Raw genomic sequence first — 27,398 nt, forward strand, 5'->3', positions numbered from 1 at the left:
CTACATGGCAGAAAGTAAATAAATATTGAAGGAAGAATGAGGGAATCAGTAGTGGACAGGTAGGGGAATTTTGGGGGGTAAAACTTGAAATAATCTAAAGGTTGAGAATGAATATTTTTAGGTAAAAATGAGGTAATAAGTTGTGGACAGTTAAGGAAAATTTTGGGGGTTAAACTTGAGGTAATCAGTAGTCAACATTAGGTAGAATTTCGGGGGCAAACCCTGAGGTAATTATGTAGGAACAGTAAGGGTTTTTGAGAAAAAATCTGACCTAATTTGTAGGGGGCAGAATGAACATTTTGGGGATAAGACAGACATAACCTGTGTGGTTTTGGTTTTAAAATCTAGTCAGTGTACAGGGGACAAAATAGACATTTTGGTAATAAAATCCGAGTTCATCTGTAGAAGAAAGAACTCCTATTTTGAGGTAAAAATGAGGCGATCAGAATTGGGCAGGTAGGGAAAATCGAGGGGGAAAATGTGAGGTCATCTCTAGGAGAGAGCAGGAGCATCCTGAGGTAAACTGAGGGAATTGCTGTGGACAGGTGGGTAAATCTGGGGGGTAAAACTTGAGGGCATCTCCATGGTAGAAAATGAGTATTTTGAAGTAAAAATGAAGTACTCAGTGGTGGAGAGGTACAGAAAATTTTGGGGGTAGAATCTGAGGTGATCTGTAGCAGAGAGAATGCACTTGATGGGGTAAACTGAGGTAATCACTTATGGACAGGTAGGGAAGTTCGGAGGGGTAAAAATTGAAAGCATCTGTAGGGCAAAGAATGAAAAGATGGAGATAGAAATGAGGAAAGAGGTAGTGGACAGGTGGGGAAAGTTTTGGGGGCAAATCTTGTAGTAATCTCCAGAACAGAGAAAGAATGCTTCCTTGTAAAAAATGAGGAACTCAGAAGGAGACAGATGGGGACATTTTGGGGGTAAAATCTCAGGTCATCTCAAGGTGAGGGAAGGACTATTTGGAGGTCAACTCAGCACTCACTGTGTCCTCCTTCCTTGGCAGCAGCTGGCAGGGAAGGGAGAAGAGGCCTCGGGCTGGAGAGGGGCAGGAGAAAGGCACTGTGGGCAAAGGCACCTCCCTGGCATCCCCGGGGCACCTGTGGGGAACACAGTGGACACTTGGGGAGCAAAGGGAGGTGATTGCATTGTCCCTTTGGGGGATGCTGGCATTTAGATCATTCCATCCGTTTGCCTGCTGAAATTGCCCAGCCCAGGGGCTTTGGCTGCCAGGGCAGCACAAAGATTGTTCCCTGGGTGGTGCCCAGATTTGGGGTTTGGCTTTGCTAGTTCAGGTGAATTCTACCCCAAGCCCTGAATTCCCTGCTGAATTGCCACTGGAATAGCCTCCCAGTGCCTCCTGGAGCATGGATATTCCCATGCAGAGCTGCCTATTTAACACCAGCTGTGTCAGGAACCAGCAGAGCTTCCAGGGAAGCTCAGCAGGGTCAGGACAAGGACAGCTTCATGTTCCATAGAATTTGCTGTTTGTAACCCTCATCCCCCAGCCCCCCCCCAATGTCCCTGGGGGCACCTGACAGAGTTCCCTGGAATTCAGCTGCCTGCACCCCCCGAGCTCGGGCTCCAGGTGATGTTTTAAAGCAGGAGAAGGCGCTGGCCGGACGCGCTCCCAGCCCCTGCTGAGGCAGCCCCTGTGCCCACGGGAGGACTTCTCTCCCTGCAGGAGCTGATTTCATTCCAGAGCCTCTGCAGTGGCCTCTGCAAGTTCTTTTCCCTCAGGAAAGGGATGCACATCCCTGCCTTCAGGGCACCTGCAGTGGGAGCCACCTGGGAAAGCTTTCCATCAGTTGTGCAGTTCCAGCTGGCTCCCCAAAAACTCCCAACTCAATCCAAAGAGATTTCTCTGACTCTGACCTTTCATTTGAAGGCATCTCTGAGGGCATTGCTTGGCATTTCATTGCTGTGGGGGAAGCTTGCCTTGGCTTTAATGCTGCTGAGGGATGATGGCCTCAGGCTGGAAGGGAAGGCATTTTGGGTGGCTGGGACATAGCTGGCAGGAGTGTGGGAGATCAGCACCAGGAATTGCTGTCTGAGCCCCTCTGCAAACAGCCCGTGCTGACATTCCCCAGTGCCAGCTGTTCCTTGGGGCATTTTTGGGGTGTCAGTGGGGTCTGTCAGGGCTGAAGCATCTCCGGGTGCCTGTTCAGAGCAGCCCCTGGCCGAGGGGCCGCGGGCAGCCCTTTATCCATGTCCATCCCAGCACTGCCTGGGCAGCCCAGTGCCCGTTCCCAGGATGTGTGTTTGGCACGCTGCGTGCCACGGGCAGGACACTGCAGGCACAGCTCCTCTCTGCAAATCCAAAGCACAAGAGCTGCTGCTTCCCTTCCTGGGCCTCCCGGCCTTCTCCCTCCTCCCGTTCCCTGCCAGCTGGGACACACGGAGGGAGCACCAAGGAACACTCCTGGCAGTGAGCAGGAGTTTCCAAGGGCTCTGGGCCAGAAAAGCTGCCCCAGCCTCAGCAGCCACTGGGATTTTGGGCTGTGAACACTCACCTGTGGGAAACGCCCCTCTGTAGGCAGGAGCAGCCCTGACACTCTCCAGAAGAACTTTGGCCATGAACCAAGTGAACCCTCAGGACTTGCCTTGCTCATTTCTCCCTGGAAAGGGACATGGAATGAGCACCTTTACAGCTGTTGGATAAATCCTAGAAAGGACAGGAAATCAGGGTTATGGGAAGAGTTCAGTGCTGTCACACAACTGCTCACCTGTGTTGTTCCATGATCAGGTGCTGGCCATGGCCTCTGCCCTGTGGCCATTGCAGGGGCTGGTGTGGAAAGCAGCATTAGCATAAAAGAAGGAGCTGTATTTGCATAGGAATGGCCTTGCTGGCACTTGGCATTCCCATCCTAGGCAGGACATTGCCAGGAGCTGAGATTGGCTTGGTTGGAGCAGTGTACTGAGAATGCCCAGGTGTGGGTTCAATCCCCAGAGGAGCCATTCACATAAGGGTTCGACTTGGTGGTCCTTGTGTATCCCTTCCCACTCCGGATCTCCTGTACTCTGGAAATAAAGAATAAACAGTTTTCACTGGACTTTTAAACCCAGAGGTTTTTGCGTTGGAGCGTGCAAGCCCCAGAGAAAGCGGGGGGGAGGAAGGAGAGCATCAGATCTCACCCGGCAGGTATCGGATGAGCGGCCCAAGCAGCAGCGAGCCCCGGCGAGGCCCCGGTCCCGCAGCGGGCGCAGTCAGAGCAGGAGCGGCAGCAGCGGCCTCGGCGCCAGCGCCCGGCCCGGAGCGGCTCGTCCCGCTGCAGCCGCGCTCGTTGGGCGGGGCCGCGGCGGGCGGGAGGCCCCCGGGGGAGCGGCCCCGGGGCAGGGGGAGGCGGGCGCTGCTGTGCGCAGGGGGTGCGGCGGCCCCGGCAGCGCCGGGGCTGGGGGAGCTCCGCGTCCCCGCGGGGGCTGCGGGCGGGGCCGGGCCGGGAGCGCCGGCGCTCCGGTTGCGCCAGGGGGCGCCCCACAGGGCGGGCGGCGCTGAGGGAGCGGCGGCCTCGGGGGGTGCCGGGGCGGGCACGGGCGGTCCCCGCGGCCCGCCCGCTTCCAGGCGCGATCCAGCGCCTGCTGCGGGGAAGCGCCGCCCTCCCGGCGGGCCCGGCACCGGCACGGCCCCGGCTCCCCGCGGCCGCAGCGGGAGCGTAGCCGGAGCTCCGGCGGGACCCCGGCCCCGCGCTGGCCGCAGCCGGAGCGGCAGCGCCGGGCTCGGCCCCAGCGCCAATCCCGGAGCGGCTCTTCTCAGCCGCGGCGATCCCGATCGCCAATGCCATCCCCCGTCCCACCTCAGTTCTCCGGCCCCGGGAGCCGCACCCCGCCCGCCGAGAGACAAGCGGCTCGGCCCGGGACCCCCAGCAGACACCGACAGGACCCGGACCCGAATCTCCGGGCCCGGGTCCCGTTCCCGGTCCCACCTCAGCGCCTCGGGCTCGGCGCAGCGCCGGGAGCAGCCCCCGGTGCCGGGCTCCGCACAGCGCCCCGAACGACGGTCCCGCCGCAGCCCGGGATGAGCAGGATGAGCGTTCACCGCACAAAGCGGAGCGGGCGCGGATCCGCCGGCATTTACGGGCGCGGGCGGGGCGGGGCGGGGCCGGCACAGGTGTGAAGGGCGGGGTCCGCACAGGTGCGCGGGGCCCCAGCGCGGCTGCGCGGGGCGGGGCCGAGGGGATTTAAGCCTCGGGAATCGGCCCCCGCCGCCATTTGTTCCCTCGGCGCTCGGTGGGAGAGGCTGTGGCCGGGCCGGGCTCTATATCTCTCTATCTCTGTATTTCTTTTCCTTTATATTTGTCTTTACTTCTCTTCTCCTAACCCTCTCCGTTCTTCCCCCTCTGCCTCCCCTCCCCCACCCCCTACACCCCCCCCCCCTACCCCCCCCCCTCTCCCCCCTAGCCCTCCCCTCCCTCCCCCCCGGCCCGGTCCCCCCCATCCCCCTCCCTGTCCCCCTACACACCCCAGCCCTGTCCTACCCCTCCACCCTCTCTCCCCTTCTCCACCGTTCCTTCCCCCCCATCCCGGGTCCCCCCTGCTCCCTCACCCTGCTCCCCTTCTCCTCCCAATTCCCCCCACCTGCCCTCAATCCTCCCCCTCCGTCCCTCACCTTTCCTTCCCCCTCTACCTCCCCCTGTTCCTCTTCCCTCTTTCCCCCTCTGTACCTTGACCCCCCCCCCACCTGTGCTCCGTCCTCGTCCTCCCCCCCGTCCTTTCCTGTCCCCCCACCCCACCTCTCCCTGCACACCCCGAACCCCCCACCTGCGCTCCTTCTTTGACCCCCTCTGCTCCCTTATTCCCGTCCTCTGTCCCGTCTTTCCCCCGCAGCCGCGGGGCTCGGGGCGCCGGAGAATAAAGCCCAGAGGGCCGGAGCCCGGCGCCCCTGCCCTCCTCGCTGGAGCCCCACACGGGCCGGGCCCGCTCGGCGGGTCCCCCGTGCAGTACAAAAACAGCGCCGGGGCTCCGGCTTTCCACACATCACACTGGGGATCCCCTCCTCAGGAGGGGGTCCCGGGGAGGGGGGCGGGTTCGGGAAGGGGGGGTGTGTTGGGGTAGGGTGGGACCCCTCCTGAGGAGGAGGTCCCGAGGAGGATGGTGGGTTGGGCTGGGTCCCCTCCTCAGGAGGGGGCTCCGGGGGGGTGGGGGGTCCGGGGGGGTGGGTGGGGTGGGCCCCCTCCGGAGGAGGGGGTCCCGGGAGGGGGTCAGGGTGGGCCCCCTCCGGAGGAGGGGGTCCGGGGGAGGGGGTGGGGCGGAGGGGGGACTTTCCCCCCCCTCCAGTCCCCGCCCCCTCTCCCGGACCCCCTCCTCCGGATGGGGCTCGCCCCGGCCCCCTCCCCGGGACCCCCTCCTCCGGACCGGGGCCCCGGGGGGAGGGAGGGGGGCGGGTGGGGTGGGGGGGAAGCAGAGGGGGTCACGTCACTCTGCGCCATGAACAGACAAAGAGACCCCAGGCCAAACCAACAGCCCCTCCCGTCTGGCCCCCCCCCCACCCCACCCGCCCCCCTCCCTCCCCCCGGGGAGAGCCCCGTCCGGAGGAGGGGATCCGGGAGAGGGGGCGGGGACTGGAGGGGGGGAAAAGTCCCCCCTCCGCCCCACCCCCTCCCCTGGACCCCCTCCTCCGGAGGGGGCCCACCCTGACCCCCTCCCGGGACCCCCTCCTCCGGAGGGGGCCCACCCCACCCACCCCCCCGGGAACCCCTCCTCAGGAGGGGTCCCACCCTACCCCAACCCACCTCCCTCCCTGAAACCCACCACCCCCCCCGGGACCCCCTCCTGAGGAGGGGATCCCCAGTGTGATGTGTGGAAAGCCGGAGCCCCGGCGCTGTTTTTGTACTGCACGGGGGACCCGCCGAGCGGGCCCGGCCCGTGTGGGGCTCCAGCGAGGGCAGGGGCGCCGGGCTCCGGCCCTCTGGGCTTTATTCTCCGGCGCCCCGAGCCCCGCGGCTGCGGGGGAAAGAGGGAAAGGGGAGAGTCAGGGAGGGATGAGGGGGGATAGGGAGAAGTGTCGGGGTGGGTTGGGGAGAACGAGAACGAGGGGGGAAAGGATGATGGACAGAGGAGAGGTAGAGGGAGAAGAGAGGGGAGTCGGGTTGGGGAGCGGGGTACGGAGAGGGGAGAAAGGAGGGGTCGGGAAGAAAGGAGGGGTCGGGGGGTCGGGGATGCGCAGGGGAGCAGGGAGAGAGAGTGGGGGGCGCTGGGGAGAGAGCAGGAGGGGGGCTGGGAGAGAGAGAGAGGGAGGGTGTGGGGAGAGAGAAAGAGACTGAGGGGGTAGGAAAGAGGTGATAAGCGGGGGAAGAAGGAGGAGGAGAAGGGCAGGAGAAAGAGGGGGAAGAAAGAGGCGAGCGGGGGCCTCACCCGGGCCACGCCGGGGGAGCCCGGCCCGGCCGCAGCCTCCCCGAGCTCTGAGGGAGCAAATGGCGGCGGGGGCGATTTCGGGGGCTTAAATCACCTCGGCCCCGCCCCGCGCAGCCGCCCTGGGACCCCGCGCACCTGTGCGGACCCCGCCCCGCGCACCTGAGCCGGGCCCGGCCCCGCCCCTGAAGCCGCCCCCGGCCCCGCTCGGCCCCGCCCGGGACCGCCCCAGAGCCCCGGCCCCGCCCGGCCCCGGGGCCCGCCCTGCCCGGCACGGGGGCGGCTCCATCGCTCGGGGCCCCGCCCCTCTCTCCCGGGCCGGACCCGCCCCGCGCACCGGGGCCGCACCGGGGCCGCACCGGGGCCGCACCGGGGCCGCACCGGGGCCGCACCGGGGCCGCACCGGGGCCGCTCCCGGGACCGGGGCTCCGGCTCCTGCCGGCGGCCGCTGCGGGTCCCTGGCGGTGCCGTCTCTCCCCCGGCGGGATCGGGGCTGGGATCGGCACCGGGAGGAGCCGCTCCGGGACGGGCGCTGGGGCCGAGCCCGGCGCTGCCGCTCCTGCTCCGGCCGGCTCTCCGCGGGGAGCCGGGGCTCTGCCGGCGCCCGGGCAGCCCCGGGATCCCGAGCCGGGCCCGACGCGCCGGGCCGGGCTCCGCTCCCAGCCCTGAGCCCCTCCCGGAGCCCGCCTTGGGCCCCACGACGCGGCCCCGGGCTCTGCCGCCAGCCCCGGACGCGGCGCTGAGTCGCTGCTCCCGAGCGCTGCGCGGGGCCGGCGAGCCCGGCTTCGGGCTGTGCCTGAGGCAGGACTCGGAGCCCAGAGACACAGACTCGCCCTGGCCCCAAGAGCCCGCTTGGAGCATCAAAACACGGCACTTGGGCTTTAATTCAGGGCCAGCAAAACGCAGCACTTCCGTTTCTCTTTGTGAGCCCGAACACACAGGACTCGCTCTCTTCCTCAAGCCCTGAGAACAGGATTTAGTCACCGTTTCTGAGTCCCAGCTCTGGCCATACCAGCCTGCTCTCAGGACTCCACAGTGCAGGATTTAGTCTCTGTTTTTAAGCTCTGCGCCTGCTTTTGAGCCCCCGAAACGCAGCACGGGGTCTCTTTTTGTGAGCCCAAAACCGCTCCTGTCCCTCGGGTTCGGAGCCCCCAGAAGTGCCCGGGGCCATGGCTGGACCCCAGCTGGGCACCAGCAGCCGCTCCCTCACCCCCCGTGGGATGGGGAAGAGACCAGAGACAAAATTCCAGCTCAGAACAGTTTAATAATGGAAACCAAGACAAATGCAATCATTTGAGAGTAATGACAACACATAGTGACAGTGAGAGCAAGAACATTGATAACAACAATAATGAACAGGAGAGAAGCCCCTCCACACCCCACCTTTAACATTATGAATCCAAAATTTAACCCAGAGCACCACAACCTCCCAGTGCAGGGGATTTCCATAGTCCTGCTGTGATCCATCTGGGGCCAATTCCCTTGTCACAGCCCATGTCCTGCAGAAAAATGGGAAAGATTGGGTATTAGGAGGGAATTCTTCCCTGTGGGGGTCATGAAGCCCTGGCACAGAGATTTTGTGGCTGCCCTATCCCTGGAAGTGTCCAAGGCCAAGTTGGATGGGGCCTGGAGCAGCCTGGTCTAGTGGAAGGTGTCCCTGCCCATGGCAGAGGGTGAAATGAGATGATCCAGAAAGTCCCTTCCCACATAAATCATTCCAGGATTCCATAATGATTCTATGATCTCTCCCTGCATTTATTTTGCATTGTTTCCTCCCAAATGTAGACAAATTTTTAAAGGAATCATTTAAAATTATTTCAGGAATAAAAAGAAGAGCATCAAACACACAAGAATCACTCCCACATCCATCAAATCATTAATAACTGGGAGCCTATTCCCTCATCTCTGTCCTTGTTTTGCTTTCCTGGAAATCCTCATCATCCCACAGTTTCTCAGGGAGGTATGGGCTTACTGGAAGGTTTGCTCTGTCAGAGAGCCAGGAGGATTTACAGCACTTGTTTCTCTCCATCTTTAACCAGGTTATCCCCAGAATGGTGGTGTGGGAGAAGCCTGGAATTACTAGAAATGGATCAAGTTCATATTTTTCCCCCACCATTTTCCAACTGTTTTGAAATTCCTGGAGTTACCCTCAAATGTGCCCTAGAAAACTACTATGAAAACATCAGAGGAATATCTTGAAAAGAGAAAACCACCTCCAGCAGCAGCCAAAGCAATCCCACTGCTGGTCTCCAGGTGCTCCTGCCAGAGCTCCCAACAGCCATTCCCATTCCGAAACAAGAGCTATGGAAGACGTTCCTGCTGTCCATGAGGGTGAGGAGGCAGTTCTGGATGTTCTTTGCTGTGGAATCACACAACAAACAGAGTGTAAATGTCACTGTTTCTGAGTCCCGTGATTCCATGGGTGGATCAGCACCTGTCCCAACTCCATTCCAGAAACCTCCTCCCACTAACCCTCCTCTTTTTGCTCCACATCAGGGATGTGCTGCCAAGTGCCACAGGCACAGGATGCCTCAGCATTCCCTGAGCTCTGAACTTGTGGCCTCAGAGCTCTGAAATGACCGCTCAGCCCCAATTCCAGTTGGGAATGTCTCAAATACCACCCCCTACCCCTCCTTGCTTCCCCTCACAGCCCACCACTGGCACAGCTCACATGGAACGTGACTGACTTACTGGGTCTGGAATTCCTGGCTTAAAAAGCAGGTGTTGGAATATCCTCTCCTGGTAATATCCAGAAGACCAGAAGGCTCCCTGGAAGCCACAGGTCGGGGGCAGAGTCAGATGAACGAGCCTGAACTGGTTTTCAGGGGATGCATCCCCAGCCTGTGGCTGCAAAAACTCCAGAGCTCTTCCTTCCCCTTGGGACAGCCAGGGAAAACATCCCCAGCATGGATTTCTGACAGGAAAAACCTCACTGCTCCAGGCTACTTGGCTCCTCCCAAATCCAGGCCAGCACTCCAACAGGCTCTAAGGACAGAACAACAGGAAAGACCATCTCAGGGCACTCACCACATTCCTCACTGGAACTGGGCTGTTCCCACATCTCTGTGATGGCTGGGAGCATCCCCATCTCCTCACTCTTCTGTTCTGGAGAAAGAGACAACACAGCCCTTAAACACCCAGTGTGCAATCCCAGCAGTCCAGGGAAAACCACCTCACTTAGGGAAGAAACGTAATGCTCAGTTTTGGCCAAGACTGGATAAAACGATAAAGCAGGACTGGAAACATTTCCAGGCATGGAGCCTCCCAGTTCTCAGGCTTCTTCCCATGGAAACCCCAATCTTGCCTGGGACTGGGCTTAGGGAGAAAACCCCGCCTGTTCCACCAGCCTGGCATGGAGGGTATTCCATGGACACCCCAGGAAGGTGCCCCTGACCGTGGCAGCAGTTTGGAACAGGATCTATACGGTTCCTTCCAATCCAGACTATTCCAGGAGTCGAAGGCTACTTAAACTCGATTTGAGCTACTTCTCAGTTCACAACTCCTTCCCAAGCCTCATCCTCTGGGCTGCCTTTCCCACAGCTCGATGGGAAGCAGTGGCTCCTCCCCCTAAACACACCCACTGCCAATTGCTGTGCCCTGCCCAAAACCACCGGATGACACGCGGGGTTGATCCACGGTCTCGTCTGTTTTCCATAACCCAGCACTTCAGGGACTCCAGAGTCAGACAATCAGGATCAGTCCCAGGTTACAGGTACTGGCACAAACCAGCTGCAATTTCAGAGGCTTCCCTACCAGTAGTTGGGAATTCAGTGCTGCCAAGAGCCCTGCAGTGATGATGGATTTATCTGCTCCTATGGATTAATCCCCAACACCCACTGCCAAGTGCTGCTGGAGCATCTCTCCAGGGAAAAAAGCTGTGCCCCGCCCAGAGGGTCTTTAGTGGGGTCCCTGCCAGTTTCCCATGATGGATGGGAAGCTGCTACAGGCTGGATCTCAAAAGAACTTAAGTAATTTACTGAAAGCTTCTAAAACAGGGACTTGTTTCCAAGTCTAAGGCAGCTCAAATCAAAGGGCTCGCCAGGATTCCTAATAAAGTGCTGCATAAATGTGTCTATGTACCAGAATCTTCCTTTAACCCGATTTCAGGGAACAGCTGCCTGGGATTTTAGTTTAAATTTACATCAGCCTGAGACAAATCAGACAGAAAAAAATATCCAGAAGCTCAAGGTTGACTAAACATGAAGTAAAACAAAAAAACAGCAGCTCAGTTCCTGCATGGCCCAGACCTGACACTTCAGCTTCTGTGGGAAACAGACAGAAGTGCAGAACAAAGTTCAATCCTACCTTCAAGCAATTCCCAAGGAGCTGAGGACCCTCCAGTGAAATCCTGGCTTGGGACAAGGCTCTCCTGCCTGTGGCATTGATGTGGGTGAGCACTGGTGCTCCAGCTGGGAGTGACAGTTCCTTGGAAGGCAACGTCTCCTACCTGGATCTGTGCCTTCCCCAGCCTTTGGTGGCCGCTGTCTCCATCCTCCCACACCTCCTCATCTTCCTCCTCAGCAGGCCTGGCTTCCTCATCCTGCAGAGCAAGCACAGGGACACTCACCAGCCTGCTCATCCCAAACCTGGGCAGCAGGGATGGACTGCTGGGACCCCCTGGACAGTCACCCCTCTGCTGGGCACCATCCCTGCTCTGCAGTCCATTCCCGTTCCTGGCCTGGCATCTCCTTTGAACGGGATGTTAAACCACAACCACTTGCTCTGCTGGGTTTTGGGACATCAGAGACTCCCCCAAGGCAGTGGACAAAGCTCCTGTTCCCACAGCCTCTGCCTCCCAAAGCCCTGCTAGGGCCAGGCAGACCAAGGCAAACCCCTCAGTTCCTGCTGGAAATTTCCTCTTGTGCCCCTAAACCCAGGGAAATCGTGGCTGCCCCATCCCTGGAAGTGCTCAAGGCCAGGCAGGACGGAGCTTGGAGCAGCCTGGACTAGTGGAAGGTGTCCCTGGACTGAACCCAGCAGTTCCTGGGTTTTCCTGTGGCTGCGCTTGTATTGCTCTGGCCTGAACATTTTGAACACCGGCGAGTTCCTGCTCAAATATCCAAAATCAGCATTTTCAGTCACATTCCATTTATTCCCCATTCCCATTGTTACTTCTGTGACATTCATTATTGCTGCATCAAGAGAAATGATCAGGAGTGGAAATTTAAGAAATAAAAGACAAAAAAAGGCTTTTGTGGCACATTTTTCTTGAGAAATCAATCCTATTTGGGGGGGGGGATATAAGTCACCAAACAGGACTCCAATTTCAATGGGAGCAAGAGATAAAAAACACTTGGAGGGCCCATTGGATCTGACACAGCTGGGCAGGTCCAGAGAGAGACCTCGGCAGCTCCCGGCGTCTGAGGAATGAGGGTGGTGCAAGGACCAGCCCAGGATCCGAGCCCACCACGGCTCATCCTGGGAGGCTCTACAGGAGCCAAATCCCAGGTAAGGGCATTCCCCAGGGCATCCTCCTTCAGGGACACGGGAGTGCCCTCCAGATCCCGACATCTCTGCACAGTTAAGGAAAACTCAGAACTCTCCAAAGCTGTGTTATCCCAAACTGTGTTCGCTTCTGAAAACCAGAACATAAGGAAAACACCTGGGGAGCAATGGGAAGGAAAGCTGCTGGAACAGCTCTGATTTCACACATGGTTTATATCATCCATTATACCCCGGCTGGGACTTCCCCTACCTCCATTGCTGACTGCCTCACTTTTACCTCAGAACACTCTTTCCCTGCCCTGCAGATTAACCCAGATTTTACCCCAAAATGTTCATTTTGTCCCCTACAGAATCCGCCCCGGAGCGACGCCCCGTGCCCGTTCCCGCAGCTCCCTCTCCGTCCCCGCCGCCCGCTCGGGGCTGTCCCCGCTCCCCGCTCCCCTCCGAGCCCGGAGCAGCCCCCCCGGCTACCCTCGGCCCGGCCGCGCCGCTCCCCGCGCTCCCCGCTCACCGCCACTGCCGCTCCCGGCACAGCGGCCGCCGTTCCTGCCGGGAGAGGCGCCGGGAGCAGCCCCGGCAGCCGGTCCCGCACGGCCGGTCCCGGTCGCTGTCCCGGTCGTTGTCCCGGTCGTGGTCCCGGTCCAGCTCCGTGTCCCGGTGCCGGCGGAGCCTGGGAAGCGCCGAGGGCGCTCGGAGCTGCAGTACCGGGTGTGCCCACAAGGCGGCAGCACGGAGCGCCGGGAGGCCAGCGCGCATGCGCAGCGTTTTGAGGGGTGCCAATAAACCCCGATTTCAATCCCATCCCAGATCCCAGATTTCGGGTGTTACAGCGACAGTAAAACTCCGAACACACAGAGCTGTTTCTATTTCCTTCACACAGATCATATTGTCTTACCTTTTCAAGCCCTTTGTTGTTTCATTTATATACACAAACGTTTTATTTGTATTTTCAAAACCTACAGATCTATATTCCATTTCTTGCAGCCTAAAATCCTGCCTATAACACAGCAGATACGGGGGTTTATTTTTAAATCAATTTATATATGAATTATTATTATTTCTCAACACATAGAAAATGAGAATCTTTGCAGTTTTAAGTATTTTAGACACAAACCCTTCAAGAATTTTCAGGCATTTTTGGGCTATAATCTCCCTGGTTTTGGGGAACCCCACCTGACCCCCCTCATCTCTCACTCCCTCCACAGACATTGGGGTGCCCCAAATGACGCCATCACCCCCTGGACTCCTCCATCTCCCTCTCCCCCAGAGAAGGCACAAAATGAGTCCAAGTGCCCTGGCCGGCAGCTCGGTGCTTCCACAAAGCTCTTTCCACATGGACATCCCCCCAGAAAAGAGGGAAAAATCAAGGGAGGGCAGGGCAGCACCCCAAAGGGTTGGAGTCTCCCCAGCTCCTGTTCTACAGTACAGGGAGTGTCCCTGAGGATGGTGCCTCATCTCCCACTCAGGCTCTGCTTTGCCACGTTCCCCCTCCATTCCTGCACTCCGGACAATGCCAGGAGATGTCTCATCCCTTCCCCGCGGTGCTGCTGCAGGGAGATCATGGCACCAATGGCTTGGAAGATGAGTCCAGACCCTGGAATCCCGAGGGTCTGACATCCAACCCCTCTTCTGGAGGGTCCAAAATCTAACACCCCTCACGGCAGCGGGGTCGTCCTCTCTTTTCAGCTAACCGGGAGCCATGGATGGACCAGGCAGTGAGGATCCTACTTTTCGCTTTCCTCATGGCGTTCCTCAAGTCCGCGTTCCTGAGGCTGTAAACAAACGGGTTCAGCATGGGGACAGCGACGGAATACACCAGGGAGATGACCTTGTCCTGCTGCAAGGAGTGGCTGGAGACGGGGCGCAGGTACATGAGGATGGAGCTGCTGTAGTACAGAGTGACGGAGGCCAGGTGGGAGGCGCAGGTGGACAAGGCCTTGCGCCGCCCGGCCGCCGAGCGGATCCGCAGGACAGCGGCGAGGATGGATGAGTAGGACACCAGGATGAAGGCCACGGTGCTCAGCGTGTTGAACCCCACCACGACGGCCACCACGACCTCGCTGGCGCGGGTGTCAGAGCAGGACAGGGCCAGCAGCGGGGGCCCATCACAGAAGAAGTGGTCAATGGCCCGGGAGTGGCAGAACAAGGAGCGGAATATGGAAACCGTGTGGAGGGTGGAGCTGATCACTCCAGCCAGGTAGGCCCCAGCCAACATCCCAATGCAAATCCTCTGGGACATGAGCACGGAGTAGAGCAGGGGCCTGCAGATGGCCACGTAGCGGTCATAGGCCATGGCGGCCAGCACGTAGCACTCGGTGGTGGCCCAGGTGGCAAAGGAGAAGAGCTGGGTGACGCATCTCGCAAAGGAAATCACCTTCTTCTCTGCCAAAAAATCCCTCAGGCTCTGGGGGATGATGGTAGAGGAGTAGCAGATGTCCAGGAGGCACAAGTAGCTCAGGAAGAAGTACATGGGGGTGTGAAGGTGCGGATCCATACGGATCAATACAATGGCTCCCAGATTTCCTAGGAGAGTGACCACATAGATGGCAAGGAACAGGACAAAAAACATCACCTGCAGGTCTGCCCGGGTGGTGAAGCCCAGGAGAATAAATTCAGATGCAAACGTCTCATTTTCTCCAACCATACTGAACATTTTATATATGCAGTTCAGCTGCTTTGTGCCTTTAGATTGAAAGGTTTCATGCAAATAAATCCTTTGATAATGATAAGAATGTCAATTTTGGTCAAACAGTTACAAAGCCTTCAGTCAAGAAAAGGTAAATTCTCCTTGAAAGAGAAAAACCACAAGTTCCTGGCACCAGTATCCCTGTTCAGCCAACGTATTTGGAAGCAGGGGCATATTTAAGGCATTAAGAAGGGAAATATGATATCAAAATAATTCAGAAATAAGTTGCAAGGCTTCCTCCTAGTTCTCTTCAATCCACTTACACAGGGAATTCCATGGTTTTCCTGATAATTGCTGGGAAAATAGAATTATTTCTCATCTTTTGACCATTCCCTACTCAGTCTGAGCACTTGAGGAATAAATACCCGCTCCCCATGTCCCAGGAAGAGATTTTCTAGGTGAAAGCATTGGAAAAAGGGACTTCCCTTAGTATATTTTTTCCTGGCTGTAGAAATAAGAGCCGGCATTTGCCTTACCTCACTTTGCTTTAGATGTGATGCTTAATTTGGAGGTAAAAGATAAATTCATCCTCCATCTCGCTGTTTACCAGGAAGAGATCAGCACCTTGTAAAATCCCACACTGCGACAGAATAAATAAACATGGTTTTTTCTCCTGGATAGTCGTGGCTTGATGGAGTTACACCAGAGAGTAAACCAAGAGTAGGCACTGCTGGCTCCTGACAAACGGATCTAAACCTGGAAATCCTCATTATTGCATGAGCCTTGGTTGAAGGGCTGAGTTTCACCCCCAGAACCCAACATCTCCATTCAGGTGTTCTGTGGTCTCCTGGAGTTATTAACGAGGATTTAGAGCTGCTTTTCATCACCCATGTGGAGATGCCTGAGGCAGAGCCAGAGGTGTTAAAAATAAGGAAAACCAAACATTTTTGGGGCTGAATCTGCTGCCATCAGAGAATTTACCTCAATTTCTTGCTTAACTAAAATCCAGCCTCGCTCTTCCTTACTCAACCAACCAACGTTACTTTGTGTGATGGATCGGAGACCTGGAATGGAAATAAATTCAATTAAAACCCATGGGTTATATTTTATTCCTGCTGAGAGGCAGGTGGTTGGTGTGGAATAACTAATGGAGTGCTCATCCTTGTCCTCCTGTGGTGAGGATCTCCGTTGTGGCACCCAATTTCCATAAAATCTTTGGGCACGGTAGTAGAAGAGCTTCCAATGAGCTGCCCTAGGATTCACCGAGATCACCCCATCCAACCCGGCCTTAAACACTTCCAGGGATGGGGCAGCCACAGCTTCTCTGGGAAACCACCTCACCACCCACCCAGGGAAGGATTTATTCCCAATATTCCATCTAAACCTACCTGAAGGTGGAGTTTTGCTCCTCTTTGCTCCCAGGTCCCGTTGAAGTAGTTCTTATACTTCCAGCTGCTCCCAGCTCCAGCTGGAGACATACACCAGGGCTTCTCCCACGTAACACCTGTGTTTCCAGAGCTTTGCCCTGTGGAGGATTCACAGAGCCAAAACAAGTCAGGGAATAACATCTTACCCTCCAGGGAGCTGTCAGACCAAGCGAGGGGCAGCCAAGCCCTGAGGGGTCCTGGGATCCTCCGCTGCCAAGTCAAGATATGAAGATTTAAAAATTAGCGGCAGCAGAAGGTGTTATTTGAACAACAACAGTTCAAAAATATTGCCTTTAATTGTTTAATACATCCTAAAACTACCCCCAGGGGGAGTTTATGACAATATCTGTGCTATGGAAGGGTTTGGGTCAGAAGGGACCTTATGGATCATCTCATTCCAACCCCTGCCAGGGGCAGGGACACCTTCTGCCAGCCCAGGCTGCTCCAAGCCCTGTCCAGCCTGGCCTTGGACACTGCCAGGGATCCAGGGGCAGCCACAGCTTCTCTGGGAAATCCATTCCAGGGCCTCACCACCCCTTCAGGGAAGAATTTCTTCCTAATACCCCATCTAACCCCACCTGAAGGATTCAGACAACCTGAAGCATCAGCTGGAAATTATCCTAAGACAAAAATAAAGTGCAGTTTAAAGCATCATTTCCAAATGTTAGAACTTCAAACATCCAGTGTTTTCAACAGGCTCGGGAGCTGATGCTTGGAAAACAAAATATCCAGGTGGGATCAGCCACATGATGCCATTGTTTTATTTATTGCCTATTTCTCAGTTTCCTGAGCAAGAACAAGGCACTTTGCTACACAAGGCTTATGGGAACATCAGGAAAAAAGGAGGGTTTATGTAAAATAAAAAGGAGATGATGTTCCCAGCAATGTCCAACAGATGGTGGTGACATACAGGAAAAGCTGATGGATATTTTTTAACCTTTTTCCTCTTCCAGTTCTCCATTTCATACCTTAAAAGGACTTTTATGGCTCTTTAACATCCCTTGGGATTGACAATGGAGCACCATGGTGCACTAAAGGAGCAAAAATAAGTTGTTTGTGTGAAAACAGGAATTAATTTCATTCAGAAGCAGATGAAACACAACTTTTCACAAGGAAACGGTTTTTTTGACCAAAAAAAAAAAAAAAGCAGGTTGATTTGTCATCCTTGCCAGCACCAAGTTTTCACCCAGAATATGGAGAAATGAGGGAGATGCAATTTCTGTCAGGAGTTACTTCTTGACTAAAAAAGGGAACTTTAAAATAATTATCACTCTCAGTTTTTTTATTTCAGGTTGTTCAGGTTTTTTTTCTTGCCTTGTTTTGTTATTTTCCAGTCCCTTCTCCCCACTGCCAAAGTGCAAATCTCCGGATACAAACTCCCCTGATAATATTCCTGACTTTGTTTTTAACAAACCACCAGGGGCATAAAGTGGAAAACTAATTGTAGCTTTGTTGAAGGCTTTGAAAGGCAGAAACTGGGGGTGGAAAAAGGAAAGGACAAAGGTGACTGTTTCAATTGAGCCTGGAAATTTATCCTGCTTTCAAATAGGGAGTGATTTATTAATTAATTCATTGACTTGGCTTATGGGCAATATCTCTCTATCTTCAAACTGCATTAAAACTGAAAATTAATTCGTTTAGATGTTGTCCTTCCATCTTTCCTAGGAAGGGCTTTTCATGGCTCCCTGATCCAGCCCAGAAATCATGGAAGTCTGGAATGTCTCATCATTCATCAACTTTATATGGGGGATCCTGAGACCTTTCATAGAATCCTGGAATGGTTTGGGATAGGAGGGACCTTAAGGATCATCCAGTTCCACCCTGCTGCCATGGGCAGGGACACCTTCCCCTAGACCAGGGTGCTCCAAGCCACATATCCATAAATACATATGGATATAAATGTATAACTTGCCATCCTAGGGCCAGAGATCTCCTAGATGTCTTTTCTGATCCAAAATTATATATTAAAATCCAATAGCAAATTTTATGTATTTATATATAAGATGGAAAACATTCTTGGGTTAAATGTGTGCACCAACATCCACATGTTACTGGATTTTCTTCTCCCCCACAAACCTCCATGAATCCCACTTCATTCCCAGCTGAAAACAAGGTATGGGTGAGAGCCCTGGCATGAGGGAGGGGGAAAAATAGCCAGACAGAATTCCCTGACCCTGATAACAAAACAAATCAGCATAAAAGGATTAAAGATAAAAATCCAATTCTTACCTCACCAGAGGAGCATCGGGATCAGACAGTTCCTTGAGGAACCCTTTCCATCAGCAAAACATCCTTTAATAGAAATATTATTTAATGTATTTATATTTATATTTATATTTATATTTATATTTTTATATAACTCTACTTCAGGGTCAGTAGGTGGGTTTTTTCCCGGTATCCATTGCAAACACCTTAGGGTGTCCTAAGTACCTCTGGATGGATCCCTGGAGCAGCTGGCTGGGATTACAGGAGATGAGGGCTGATCCAAGCCTCCAGGTAATGAATGAACCCAAAAGGCTTCCAGGCTACTCCTGGTTTAGCACCAGGAGGTCTGTACAGGACCTACCCATCAGATCCAGAGTCCATTAAACCTTCTTATTCTGCTCCAGGTATTCCCAGGAATATCTCAGCCACCCACAAAGTAAAGTTTGGATCCACAGATGGGATTTCTCTATCAGCTATCAATAACATTAAGAACGTCCTGTGTTATCTGAGGTGGAATTAGAGGGATCAAGAGACTCCAGGTAGCCTAGAAGAGGCTGTGCCATGTCCAGAGGAGATCCATGCAGGGTCACATAGAATCCTGGAATGGTTTGGGTTGGAAGGGACCTTAAAGATCATCCAAAAGCTGATGTTTTGGTGGGGTGTAGCTCTATAAACAACAATATTTTAACATCAGTGTTGGAATTTGGTGAGTTTCTGCACCAAAATTTCGCCACCTATTCCCATTACTCCCTGTTTTATTACCAGTCTTCCAGGCACAACTTCAAACACCCCCTCTTTTCTCAAAATAATAAATAAAACCATGAAATCTGGTTATTTCCACGAGAAACTTCTGATACTTAGAAAAGAACAACCAAGAAGGTAAACCAACTTGTAAAAAAAGTTAAATAATTATCAGGTAATTAAGTATAAACCTTTGAACAGTTTATCACTAAATCCTCCCTCTGCCTTTGTGCATGTTCCAAGAAAAATGGCAATTTTTGCTTTCATGGCCATTTCTGCTCCATTTCTTTGGCATTGCCCCAAATCAGACTTATTTTGTCTCTGTCCAGGACTGTATTACCCCAAATCACCACTGACTTCCCCAAAAACCTGTTTTTCCACCTTCCATCCTGCTTTATAAATCAGAACCTAATTTATTCCAAGCCTCCTGATGTTCTCTGAGCCAAGACTCCAAACCACCAGGTGAGCTGGTGATGATGAGGCAGGTCCAAGGTTGACCTAAATGCTATGGGTTTTTATTCCTCAGTTATTTATTTTAATTATGAATCCAGTCTGTCAAACTGTTCTATTATGTATCATTCCCACTGGATAAAATTCACATTGATAAACTTGTGCTTTACACCTTTATGAGCTCCAGCAGGCTGAAGCATCTGAAAACAAAGTCAATCCCTGGTCAGGGTTGGATCTGTGATCAAGGCAAGGTGCAGATTAAAGGAATCCAGAGATGTGCACGTTTGTGAAACTGGAAACCAGGACTTCTCCAGTATAACTCCAGAGGGGAAATAACCTCTTTGGGCTGAGCTTAAATAGAGTTTGTACATCAAGGGTGTGGATGGAGCCCCCAGATGGGGTGATTAATGCAAATTTGTTCACTCTGAGACAACTAATCCCTGTCTGAAAGTGCTCAGAGCCCCCCGAACATCCGGGCTGCAAGTACTTCAACGTGGATAATCCCATCCTTGAAGGAAAACTGGGCTGTCCCTCCACAGAGGGACATCAGCAGCTCCAGAGCCAGAGGTGCTTTGTGTGACACCTGGGGACCCTCTGACCAGCCTGTCATCGCTGGTGCCGTGTGTCCATGTGACATGGTGGCTCATCCACAGGATGGATTTGAGATCCCTGAAGCACAATAAGTTTCAGGATTCCATTCTATCCCTTTTTTTTTGCTCTTTTCTTTGTTTATTTGCTCTGCCATGAGGAGCCCTGAGGGTTTTATCCCAGGAGAGCAGAGAGAACATATTTACAGCCCTGTCACCCACAGGCTCAGCTGTCGGAGTCAGGGAAGGAGCCCATCCCTCTCCACATCAGCCTGGATGTTCTCTGCTGCTTTTGGGATAAACCCTTGGCTCCCACCACTGCAGCGAGGGCACAGGAAGAGCTGTAAATCCAAGAGAAAGAAGTTGACTTCCTTCTTCATGTCCTCATATCCTCTTTTTTTGGGGGCTGTGTTGGAAAACAGCCTCCCAAAAGTAGGACTTTTTATAATAAATGGGAGTAATGGCTTGTGCAAATTGGTTTTTATTTTCCTTAGGCAGCTAAAGCAAGATAAATGGATTTATGGAAGTGTTAAGGATGAGTCTTATTTAGTTATAAAGAACTGTCAGCAGAATACAGTTGTTAACAAATCAGCCTTTAGAATTGGATTGTTTTAAAATCCATTCCCATTCCAAGTAAGTTTTATCTTAATTCCCATGGTTTTTGGATGTTTCAGCCTGCTGGAGCTCAGAAAGGTATAAAACATGATTTTATCCACGTGAACTTTATCCAGTGGGAATGATACAGTTTGATGGACTGGATTAATAATTAAAAGCCAAGGAAAAATGTTTTTAATGTGGTGTAATCTGGGATTTCACTGGCACTGGGACTTTCTCCCACTCCAGGTTTATGTTATCTCCAATGAGATTCCTCCGAGCTGTCGTCGGAAACAAATTTCTTTCAAACCATAAGGGTATAACTATCTGATTCTTTTTTTCATTCTGAATTAATATGTGCCAGAGTAAATCCATCATTTTACACATCCAGGCATGGAAAAACAAACTTGCCATTCGTGTTACTTCAAGCTCCGTGTACTTTCCCAAGCACCTCAGCTGATAAGTAAAAAACTATAGAATTCATGTTTGGAAAAGACATGGAAAATAGCAAAGTATGGCAATTTAAATGGTGATTGGTTGGAGTTAAACATGGCCCAAAAGCTAAACTCTGGGGTTTACCATTTTGATGTATTTCTTCCCTTTGCCTCAGCAGGTAGCACCCGGCCATGGGAGGAAACCACACGCAGCCCAAATTCATCCTCCTGGGAATTACAGACACTCCGTGGGCACAGGCCCCTCTTTTTGGGCTCTTCCTGTTGATTTACATCATCACTTTGGTGGGGAACGTGGGGTTGATGGTCTTGGTTTGGGTGGCTCCCAGCCTCCACACCCCCATGTACTTCTTCCTCGCCCATTTTTCCCTGGCCGATGTCTGCTATTCCACCATCATCTCCCCCAAAATGCTCACAGACCTGTTATTTGGGAATAAAACCATTTCCTGGGCTGGCTGCGTGACACAATTCCACCTCTTTGCTCTCTTCGCCACGGCCGAGTGTCACCTCCTGGCCACCATGGCCTACGACCGGCACGTGGCCATCTGCCACCCCCTGCTTTACGTCACAGTCGTGTCCCCTCGGGCCTGCTGGCAGCTGGTGGTCTGGTCCTACCTCGTGGCCTCCCTCAGTGCCCTCATCTACACCAGCTGCACATTTGGGGGCTCCTTCTGTGGGCCCCGCCAGGTCGACCACTTCTTCTGCGATGCCAGCCCTGTGCTGAGGCTGGTGTGCTCCGATACCCGCGGCAGCGAGGCCGCCATCTTCGCCCTGGCCACCGCCAACGGGCTGGGCACCAGCCTGGTCATCCTGCTCTGCTACGGCCGCATCTTCCACACCATCCTGGGCATGCGCTTGGCACCCAGCAGGGCCAGAGCCTTCCACACCTGCGCCTCCCACTTGGTGTCTGTGTCCGTGTTCTATGGGGCTCTGTTCTTCATGTACCTGCAGCCGGCGTCCCGGCACGGCAGCTGGGACAAGGTGGCCTCTGTCTTCTACACTGTGGTCAGCCCCATGCTCAACCCTTTCATCTACAGCCTGAGGAACAAGGAGGTGAAGGCAGCGCTGGGGAAGTGCAGGAGGAGGATGTTAAACCACTGCCGGCATCAGAGAGGTGCAACTCATGGCATCAGGGAGTCCTGGAATGCTTTGGGTTGGAAGGGACATTGAAGATCATCATCTGGTCCTACACACCATGGCCAGGGACACCTTCCACTAGACCAGGCTCCTCGAAACCCCATCCAACCTGGCCTGGAACTTTTCCAGGGATGGGGCAGCCACAGCTTCTCTGGGAAACCTGTGCCAGGGCCTCACCACCCTCACAGGGAAGAATTTCTTCCCAGAATCCCATCTAAACCTAGTCTCAGCTTAAAGCCATTCCATGTTGTCCTGTCACTCCATGCCCTTGTGGAAGCAAACCATTCCTCTAAAGTAAGAGATGATCCATAAAAATAATCAGATTTTTCCCTGATCCTAACAATTTTATATAGATTCTTCCACAATTCCTCACAAAACTCAATTACAATATTTATCCTAGAGAAATAGACCTCACAGTCACATATTCCTTGGGAGGAAACCAGGAGTGGGAGCTTCAAACTTGAATTCCCTTTGCAGCCACCAGCCTGTCGAAAGAAATCACTCAGAATTATTCCAGGCTATTATTCCAATTAAACCTCTCTTTCTCTCAGGAAGAACAAATCACAGTTTTATTGGTTTATAACTTATTTTGCACTGAGCAATATGTATTTTTCTTGCAAGATTATTGTCCTTATCCCTAAACTCCAATAAAATTCCTCATTACTACCTGTGAGTTATTTATTAGAGTTGAGCTTCTGGGGTGGGAGGGAGCATTTGGGAAGAGGAAGATTCTTTTTTAATTTGATTGGTAAAAAAATAAGATAAAAGGCTTAAAAAGTGCATTTTTGCCAGACTTAGAAGGATAAAAAACTGATGCAAGTCAGGATCTCAAGATACACCTTGGAATATCAAGGGGAATGCAAGCGTCCAAGTGCCAAAACACACCATGAAAACCTAACAAGTGTGTTTCACTCAAAATTTAAGCATGTGTCTGGTTTTCGTAGGAGAAAGAATCCTTAACACCTGATCTATGGATCAGATGGGAGCCGTCTGGGTTTGGAAAAGGCCATAAAAAAGCCAAAAACAACAGTTCTCCAAATCATGGCTCAATAAAGAAGGTACAGGAATGGCCACAACACTGGGGGGAGAGCAGCAATCCTTCATCTTTTCCTGGCATGCACTTTTAATGGAAAAACCTCCTAATTTCTGCTCATCCCAACGAATTGCAGAGGATATTTGTCATTTCTGAGGGCAAACTGAGTTGCAATCCTGCAACTTCCTTTCACAATAGGGGTGGTCTGGATAAGGTCAGCAGACACTTCTCCCTCTTCCTCCTCTTCTCCACACACCTGATTTTGGTTGTCCCTCACCCATTGACACCTTTGAGGGTGGGATGAGCTCTGACTCCACAGGGAGATAGGCCTTGGCTGCAGCAGGGAAAGGTGGAAGCAGGAAAATTTTCTCTTTGGCATTGTGTTGTGTAGATGTTGTGTTCTGAGGAGTTCTATGAGCATTAAGTTCCATTTGAAAAGTGAATGGATGGTGAACAGTGTCCTCCTTCTCTGGAAATAAACAGCAGGAGAAGAGGTGGTTTAGGTCTGGGGGAAAATGGCTTCCACCTGGGAAAGGCGGATCTGGAGCTGGATGAAGAAGTTGGAATCGATATAAGTAGATGATAAAGGGCTTGGCAAGACAGAGACTTCTGATATCAAAGTTGGGTGGGAAGAGACTGTAAAGCTCATGCCATTCCAACCCCCTGCCATGGCAGGGACACCTTCCACTGGACCAAGCCCTGTCCAACCTGGCCTTCAACACTTCTAAGGATGGGGCAGCCACAGCTTCTCTGGGAAACCTGTGCCAGGGCCACACCACCCTCACAGGGAAGGATTTCTTTCCGATACCCAGTGTAAACCCACTCTCCTTCAGTTCAAGATTTTCAGGTTTTAATGAAGAATTAAGAAAGCCCACCAGCAGGTCTGATGCTCCAGAGTCCCACCATACAGGTGGTCACAGCTATTTCCACCACAAGTGATGCTGCTCCCATTCCCAGGGCAAGAAGAGATCCTTGGGGACCAACCACCCTTCAAGGAATCATCAGCTTAACAAGATCTCCTGGGCTTTGCCAAGAAAGTTTCCTAATCATCATCATGGAGCTCCTCAGAGGGCTTTTCAACAATTTTTGTCATTCTTCTTAACAAGCCATGAGAGACTAATTAACAAAGAAAAACAAGGAAGAAACTTTCTTCCTTGTTAAAGACAAAGTGAACTTCTCCTGCTGCTTTGTTTGCCAGATCCAGGCCCTGGAGCCAAAAAGCTGGAGGGTCAATGTGTTGCCATGGGATTGTGTTAAGGGACATTAAAGCTCATCCAGTGCCATCCCCTGCCATGGGCAGGGACACCTTCCACTATCCCAGCCTGCTCCAAGCCCCATCCAGCCTGGCCTTGAACACTCCCAGGGATCCAGGGGCAGCCCCAGCTTCTCTGGGCACCCTGTGCCAGGGCCTCCCCACCTTCACAGGGAACAATTTCTTCCCAATATCCCATCTAAATGTTCTGTCAGTGTAAAGCCATTCCTCCTTGTCCAGCCACCCCAGGCCCTTGCCCAGAGTCCCTCTGCAGCTCTCCTGGAGCCTCTTTAGGCACTGGAAGGGGCTCTCAGGGGTCACCTCTACAGAGTGAGCTCAGACACAGGTTAGTGCTGAGTTAACAGCTGGACTCCATGATCTTAGAAGGCTTTTCCAACCTAAATGATTATGGGATTCTGTAACTGTTTCTACCCCATATCTGCTCCTGGTCAGCATTCCTGCCTCTCCTTCTGTGCTCAGTTTCACTGTACTTCCCACAGTTTGTTCATCCTTCCTCTGTGTCTCATGATTTATTTTAGAGGGGAAATCACACAATTGCCCAAAACTAAGCAAAACCTCTTTAATAATAAAGCCAAAATATGATCAAAATTCCACCAGAATCCATAGGAGCTGGCAGATGATGGCTCTCTGCTCCTTCAGCAAGCTTGGGCCTTCAGTTTGGTCACTGCCCACCCTGGGGTGGCACACAGGAAATTTCCCTTAGAAATGAATGACTGTGGAAGCAGCTCCTTCAGGAGAAGACTTGCACTGGTAAATAAACACCATTAGTTTCAGGAAATTAAATGGAAGTTTGAGGGTTTATGTCCCACTTCTTTATGTATATATAAAATTATGTGTATAAAGATATTAATATATAAATTTCTTTATGTATATAAAGAAAATTTGTTTATAAAATGTCCTTATATATTTTTTCTTAAAATATATATGATTTTAAATATATATAAATTTATCTCTTGAAATATGTAATTGGCTTCTTGACATCACAGGGAAATAAAAAGAACACCAGTTCTTACAGTAAGAAGTAGAGATTCAAGGACTGGGAGACAGCTCAGGATTTGGAGAAGTGCTGTAACTGCTAATTGGGAAGAAGGGAGAACACTTTAGAAACTCTCCTGCTGCATTTTATTTTTACACTATCAGGGATGTGTCTAAAAACCCAGAGAGTCAGATACAGAAGGAGTCACAATCAGGTGTGTGAGAGAAAAGAGAAAAGTTTCTCTTTTTTTACATCCTAAAAGAAGGAAATGGTTGCAGCAGCTGTAGTCAGAACAGATGAAGAGTCCCTGGTCCTCAAGCTCTACAAGTGATCAAGAAGGGCTTAAATTCCTGAAATTCAAATAGTATCAGGCAGCAAAGACAAATAAAAAAGGAAATACTATTTCTCAGCAGAACCTTTCCTCCCTATCAGTCTCCAGAGCCCAGCCTTCACCTCCTGGTTCCTCAGGCTGTAGATGCAGGGGTTCAGCATGGGGGTGACCATGGTGTAGAACACTGAGGCCGCCTTGTCCTGCACCTGGGAGCTCCTGGAGCTGCACTGGGAGTACATGGCCATGAAGGATCCATAGGAGACCACCACGACAGCCAGGTGGGACGTGCAGGTGGAGAAGGCTTTTCGCTTCCCTGCGGCCGAGCGCGTGCCCAGGATGGCGGTCAGGATGAAGGCGTAGGAGAGCAGGATGGCCAGGATGGTGGCAGCCAGGTTGAAGCCTGCCATGACAAACATCCCCAGCTCGTTAGGCGCGGGGTCGTGCAGGAGAGAGCGAAGAGCAGGGGCCCCTCGCAGTAGAAGTGGTCGATGACATTGGGGCCATAGAAGCTCAGCCCAAGGGCCAGGCCCGTGTGGAGGGTGGCATTTGTGACCCCTGCCAGGCATGAGCTGGCCACCAGAAGCACACAGAGCCCTCGGGACATGGAGAGGGAGTAGGGCAGGGGGCTGCAGATGGCCACGTAGCGGTCGTAGGCCATGGCAGCCAGGAGGTAGCACTCAGCGGTGGCAAAGGCCACGTAGAAATAGAACTGCGTGAGGCATGCGGCATGAGAAATGACCTTCTCCTCATCCAGGAGATCCCAGAGCAGCCTGGGAGTGATGCAGGAGGAATAACAGAGGTCCAGAAAGGACAGGCTGCTCAGGAAGAAGTACATGGGGGTGTGGAGCTGGGCAACCAGCCGGATCAACACCAGCAGCCCCACATTCCCCAGCAGGGTGATCACGTAGATCACCAGGAAGACCACAAAGAGAACAACCTGGACATTGCCCTGTTGGGAGAATCCCAAGAGGACAAAGTGAGCACTGGAGGTTCCATTTCCTTTGGCTGCCATCCTAATGCAGGTGCTGTAAGAAAACGGAGATGCAGAGTCAGCACATTCCTGTTTTCTGCACAAACACGTTAAAAATGCCTTTATTTTTATCAGCAAACATAACCTGGAGATGCAGGAACTGTGGGATTTACTGTTTGGTTCAAAATACATTTTAAAGCAGCCAAAGTTCACTACTGAGTTTGTTTCTAATGGTTTTAGTCTGGTTTAGCCACTGATTGGGTTTGATAAATCACTTTGCACATTGGAAGGTTTATTCCACCTCCTGAACACATTAAGGGGGTTGTTACTCATCAGATTCAAAGCATTAACTACAGTAATTTATCCTGACTTTAGAAATCATTACTAATTTGAAAACCAAACTGAAAACAGTAAAAACCACCCAAAAAACAACCCCAAGCCTCATTGGTTTAGAAGATCCAAAGGAGACAAAGCACCAGTGACAGGTCAGGACATCTTTAAAAATTTTTTTTGAAGAGTCAGAACATATGAAAATAAAATAAAATTCTTCCCTCCTTCCTTTGAAACTCTGAAATTCAGGTTCAAACTGGAACTTAAAAAACTCTTTAAATATGGTGATGTTTGTGTCATTCCTTTGAGAAGTGTGAAGTGGAGAAAGAAAAGGGTTTTAAAACCCTGGAGGCCCCAAAAGTGTTGTGGTGCCATGAGGAACTGGGGGGAGTAAGATGCTGATATACAGTTCAAATAAATAGAAAGAAATATATGTAAATTGGAAAATAATCCAGGTAGTGCTGCTA

At 52.5% G+C, this 27,398-nt stretch overlaps 3 protein-coding genes and 1 long non-coding RNA gene across 5 annotated transcripts; 1 reads left to right on the forward strand and 3 right to left on the reverse strand.

The window, feature by feature from the left end:
- Positions 1-625: 625 nt before the first annotated feature.
- On the reverse strand, positions 626-4,178 carry LOC125327593. Of its 2 annotated transcripts, none has more exons than XR_007204325.1 (4): positions 3,930-4,178; positions 2,733-3,027; positions 2,520-2,624; positions 626-1,106 (listed from the first exon to the last, which is right to left on the reverse strand). It is a non-coding gene; the product is annotated as an uncharacterized LOC125327593 (long non-coding RNA). The 2 variants fall into 2 exon arrangements; XR_007204324.1 differs by lacking the exon at positions 3,930-4,178 and adding an exon at positions 3,142-3,366.
- A 5,203-nt stretch (positions 4,179-9,381) lies between these two features.
- Positions 9,382-14,443, reverse strand: LOC125328079 (olfactory receptor 5A2-like). The gene is made up of 2 exons (XM_048308291.1): positions 13,535-14,443; positions 9,382-10,212 (listed from the first exon to the last, which is right to left on the reverse strand). The coding sequence occupies exons 1-2, from the start codon at positions 14,441-14,443 to the stop codon at positions 10,174-10,176; spliced, it is 948 nt and encodes a 315-aa protein (XP_048164248.1). The 3' UTR covers positions 9,382-10,173.
- A 6,612-nt stretch (positions 14,444-21,055) lies between these two features.
- Positions 21,056-22,051, forward strand: LOC125327697 (olfactory receptor 5B21-like). The gene has a single exon (XM_048307483.1). The coding sequence runs from the start codon at positions 21,056-21,058 to the stop codon at positions 22,049-22,051; it is 996 nt and encodes a 331-aa protein (XP_048163440.1).
- A 3,648-nt stretch (positions 22,052-25,699) lies between these two features.
- Positions 25,700-26,646, reverse strand: LOC125328199 (olfactory receptor 1019-like). Its single transcript, XM_048308489.1, is given in 2 exon segments — positions 25,700-26,073; positions 26,076-26,646. Coding segments are annotated over 2 exon segments (942 nt in total). The 5' UTR covers positions 26,644-26,646.
- Positions 26,647-27,398: the final 752 nt, after the last annotated feature.

This window comes from Corvus hawaiiensis, chromosome 6 (assembly GCF_020740725.1).
Source record: "Corvus hawaiiensis isolate bCorHaw1 chromosome 6, bCorHaw1.pri.cur, whole genome shotgun sequence".
NCBI lineage: Eukaryota > Metazoa > Chordata > Aves > Passeriformes > Corvidae > Corvus > Corvus hawaiiensis.

Excerpts from the sequence above, each read along its gene's own strand:
- LOC125327697 (XM_048307483.1), top strand. The coding sequence starts at position 21,056 with ATGGGAGGAAACCACACGCAGCCCAAATTCATCCTCCTGGGAATTACA.
- LOC125328079 (XM_048308291.1), bottom strand. The coding sequence starts at position 14,443 with ATGGTTGGAGAAAATGAGACGTTTGCATCTGAATTTATTCTCCTGGGC. Across the intron at positions 10,213-13,534 it reads TGAGGAACGCCATGAGGAAA|ATGCTCCAGCAGCACTTGGC; the intron begins GCGAAAAGTAGG and ends TTCCCTGGAGAG.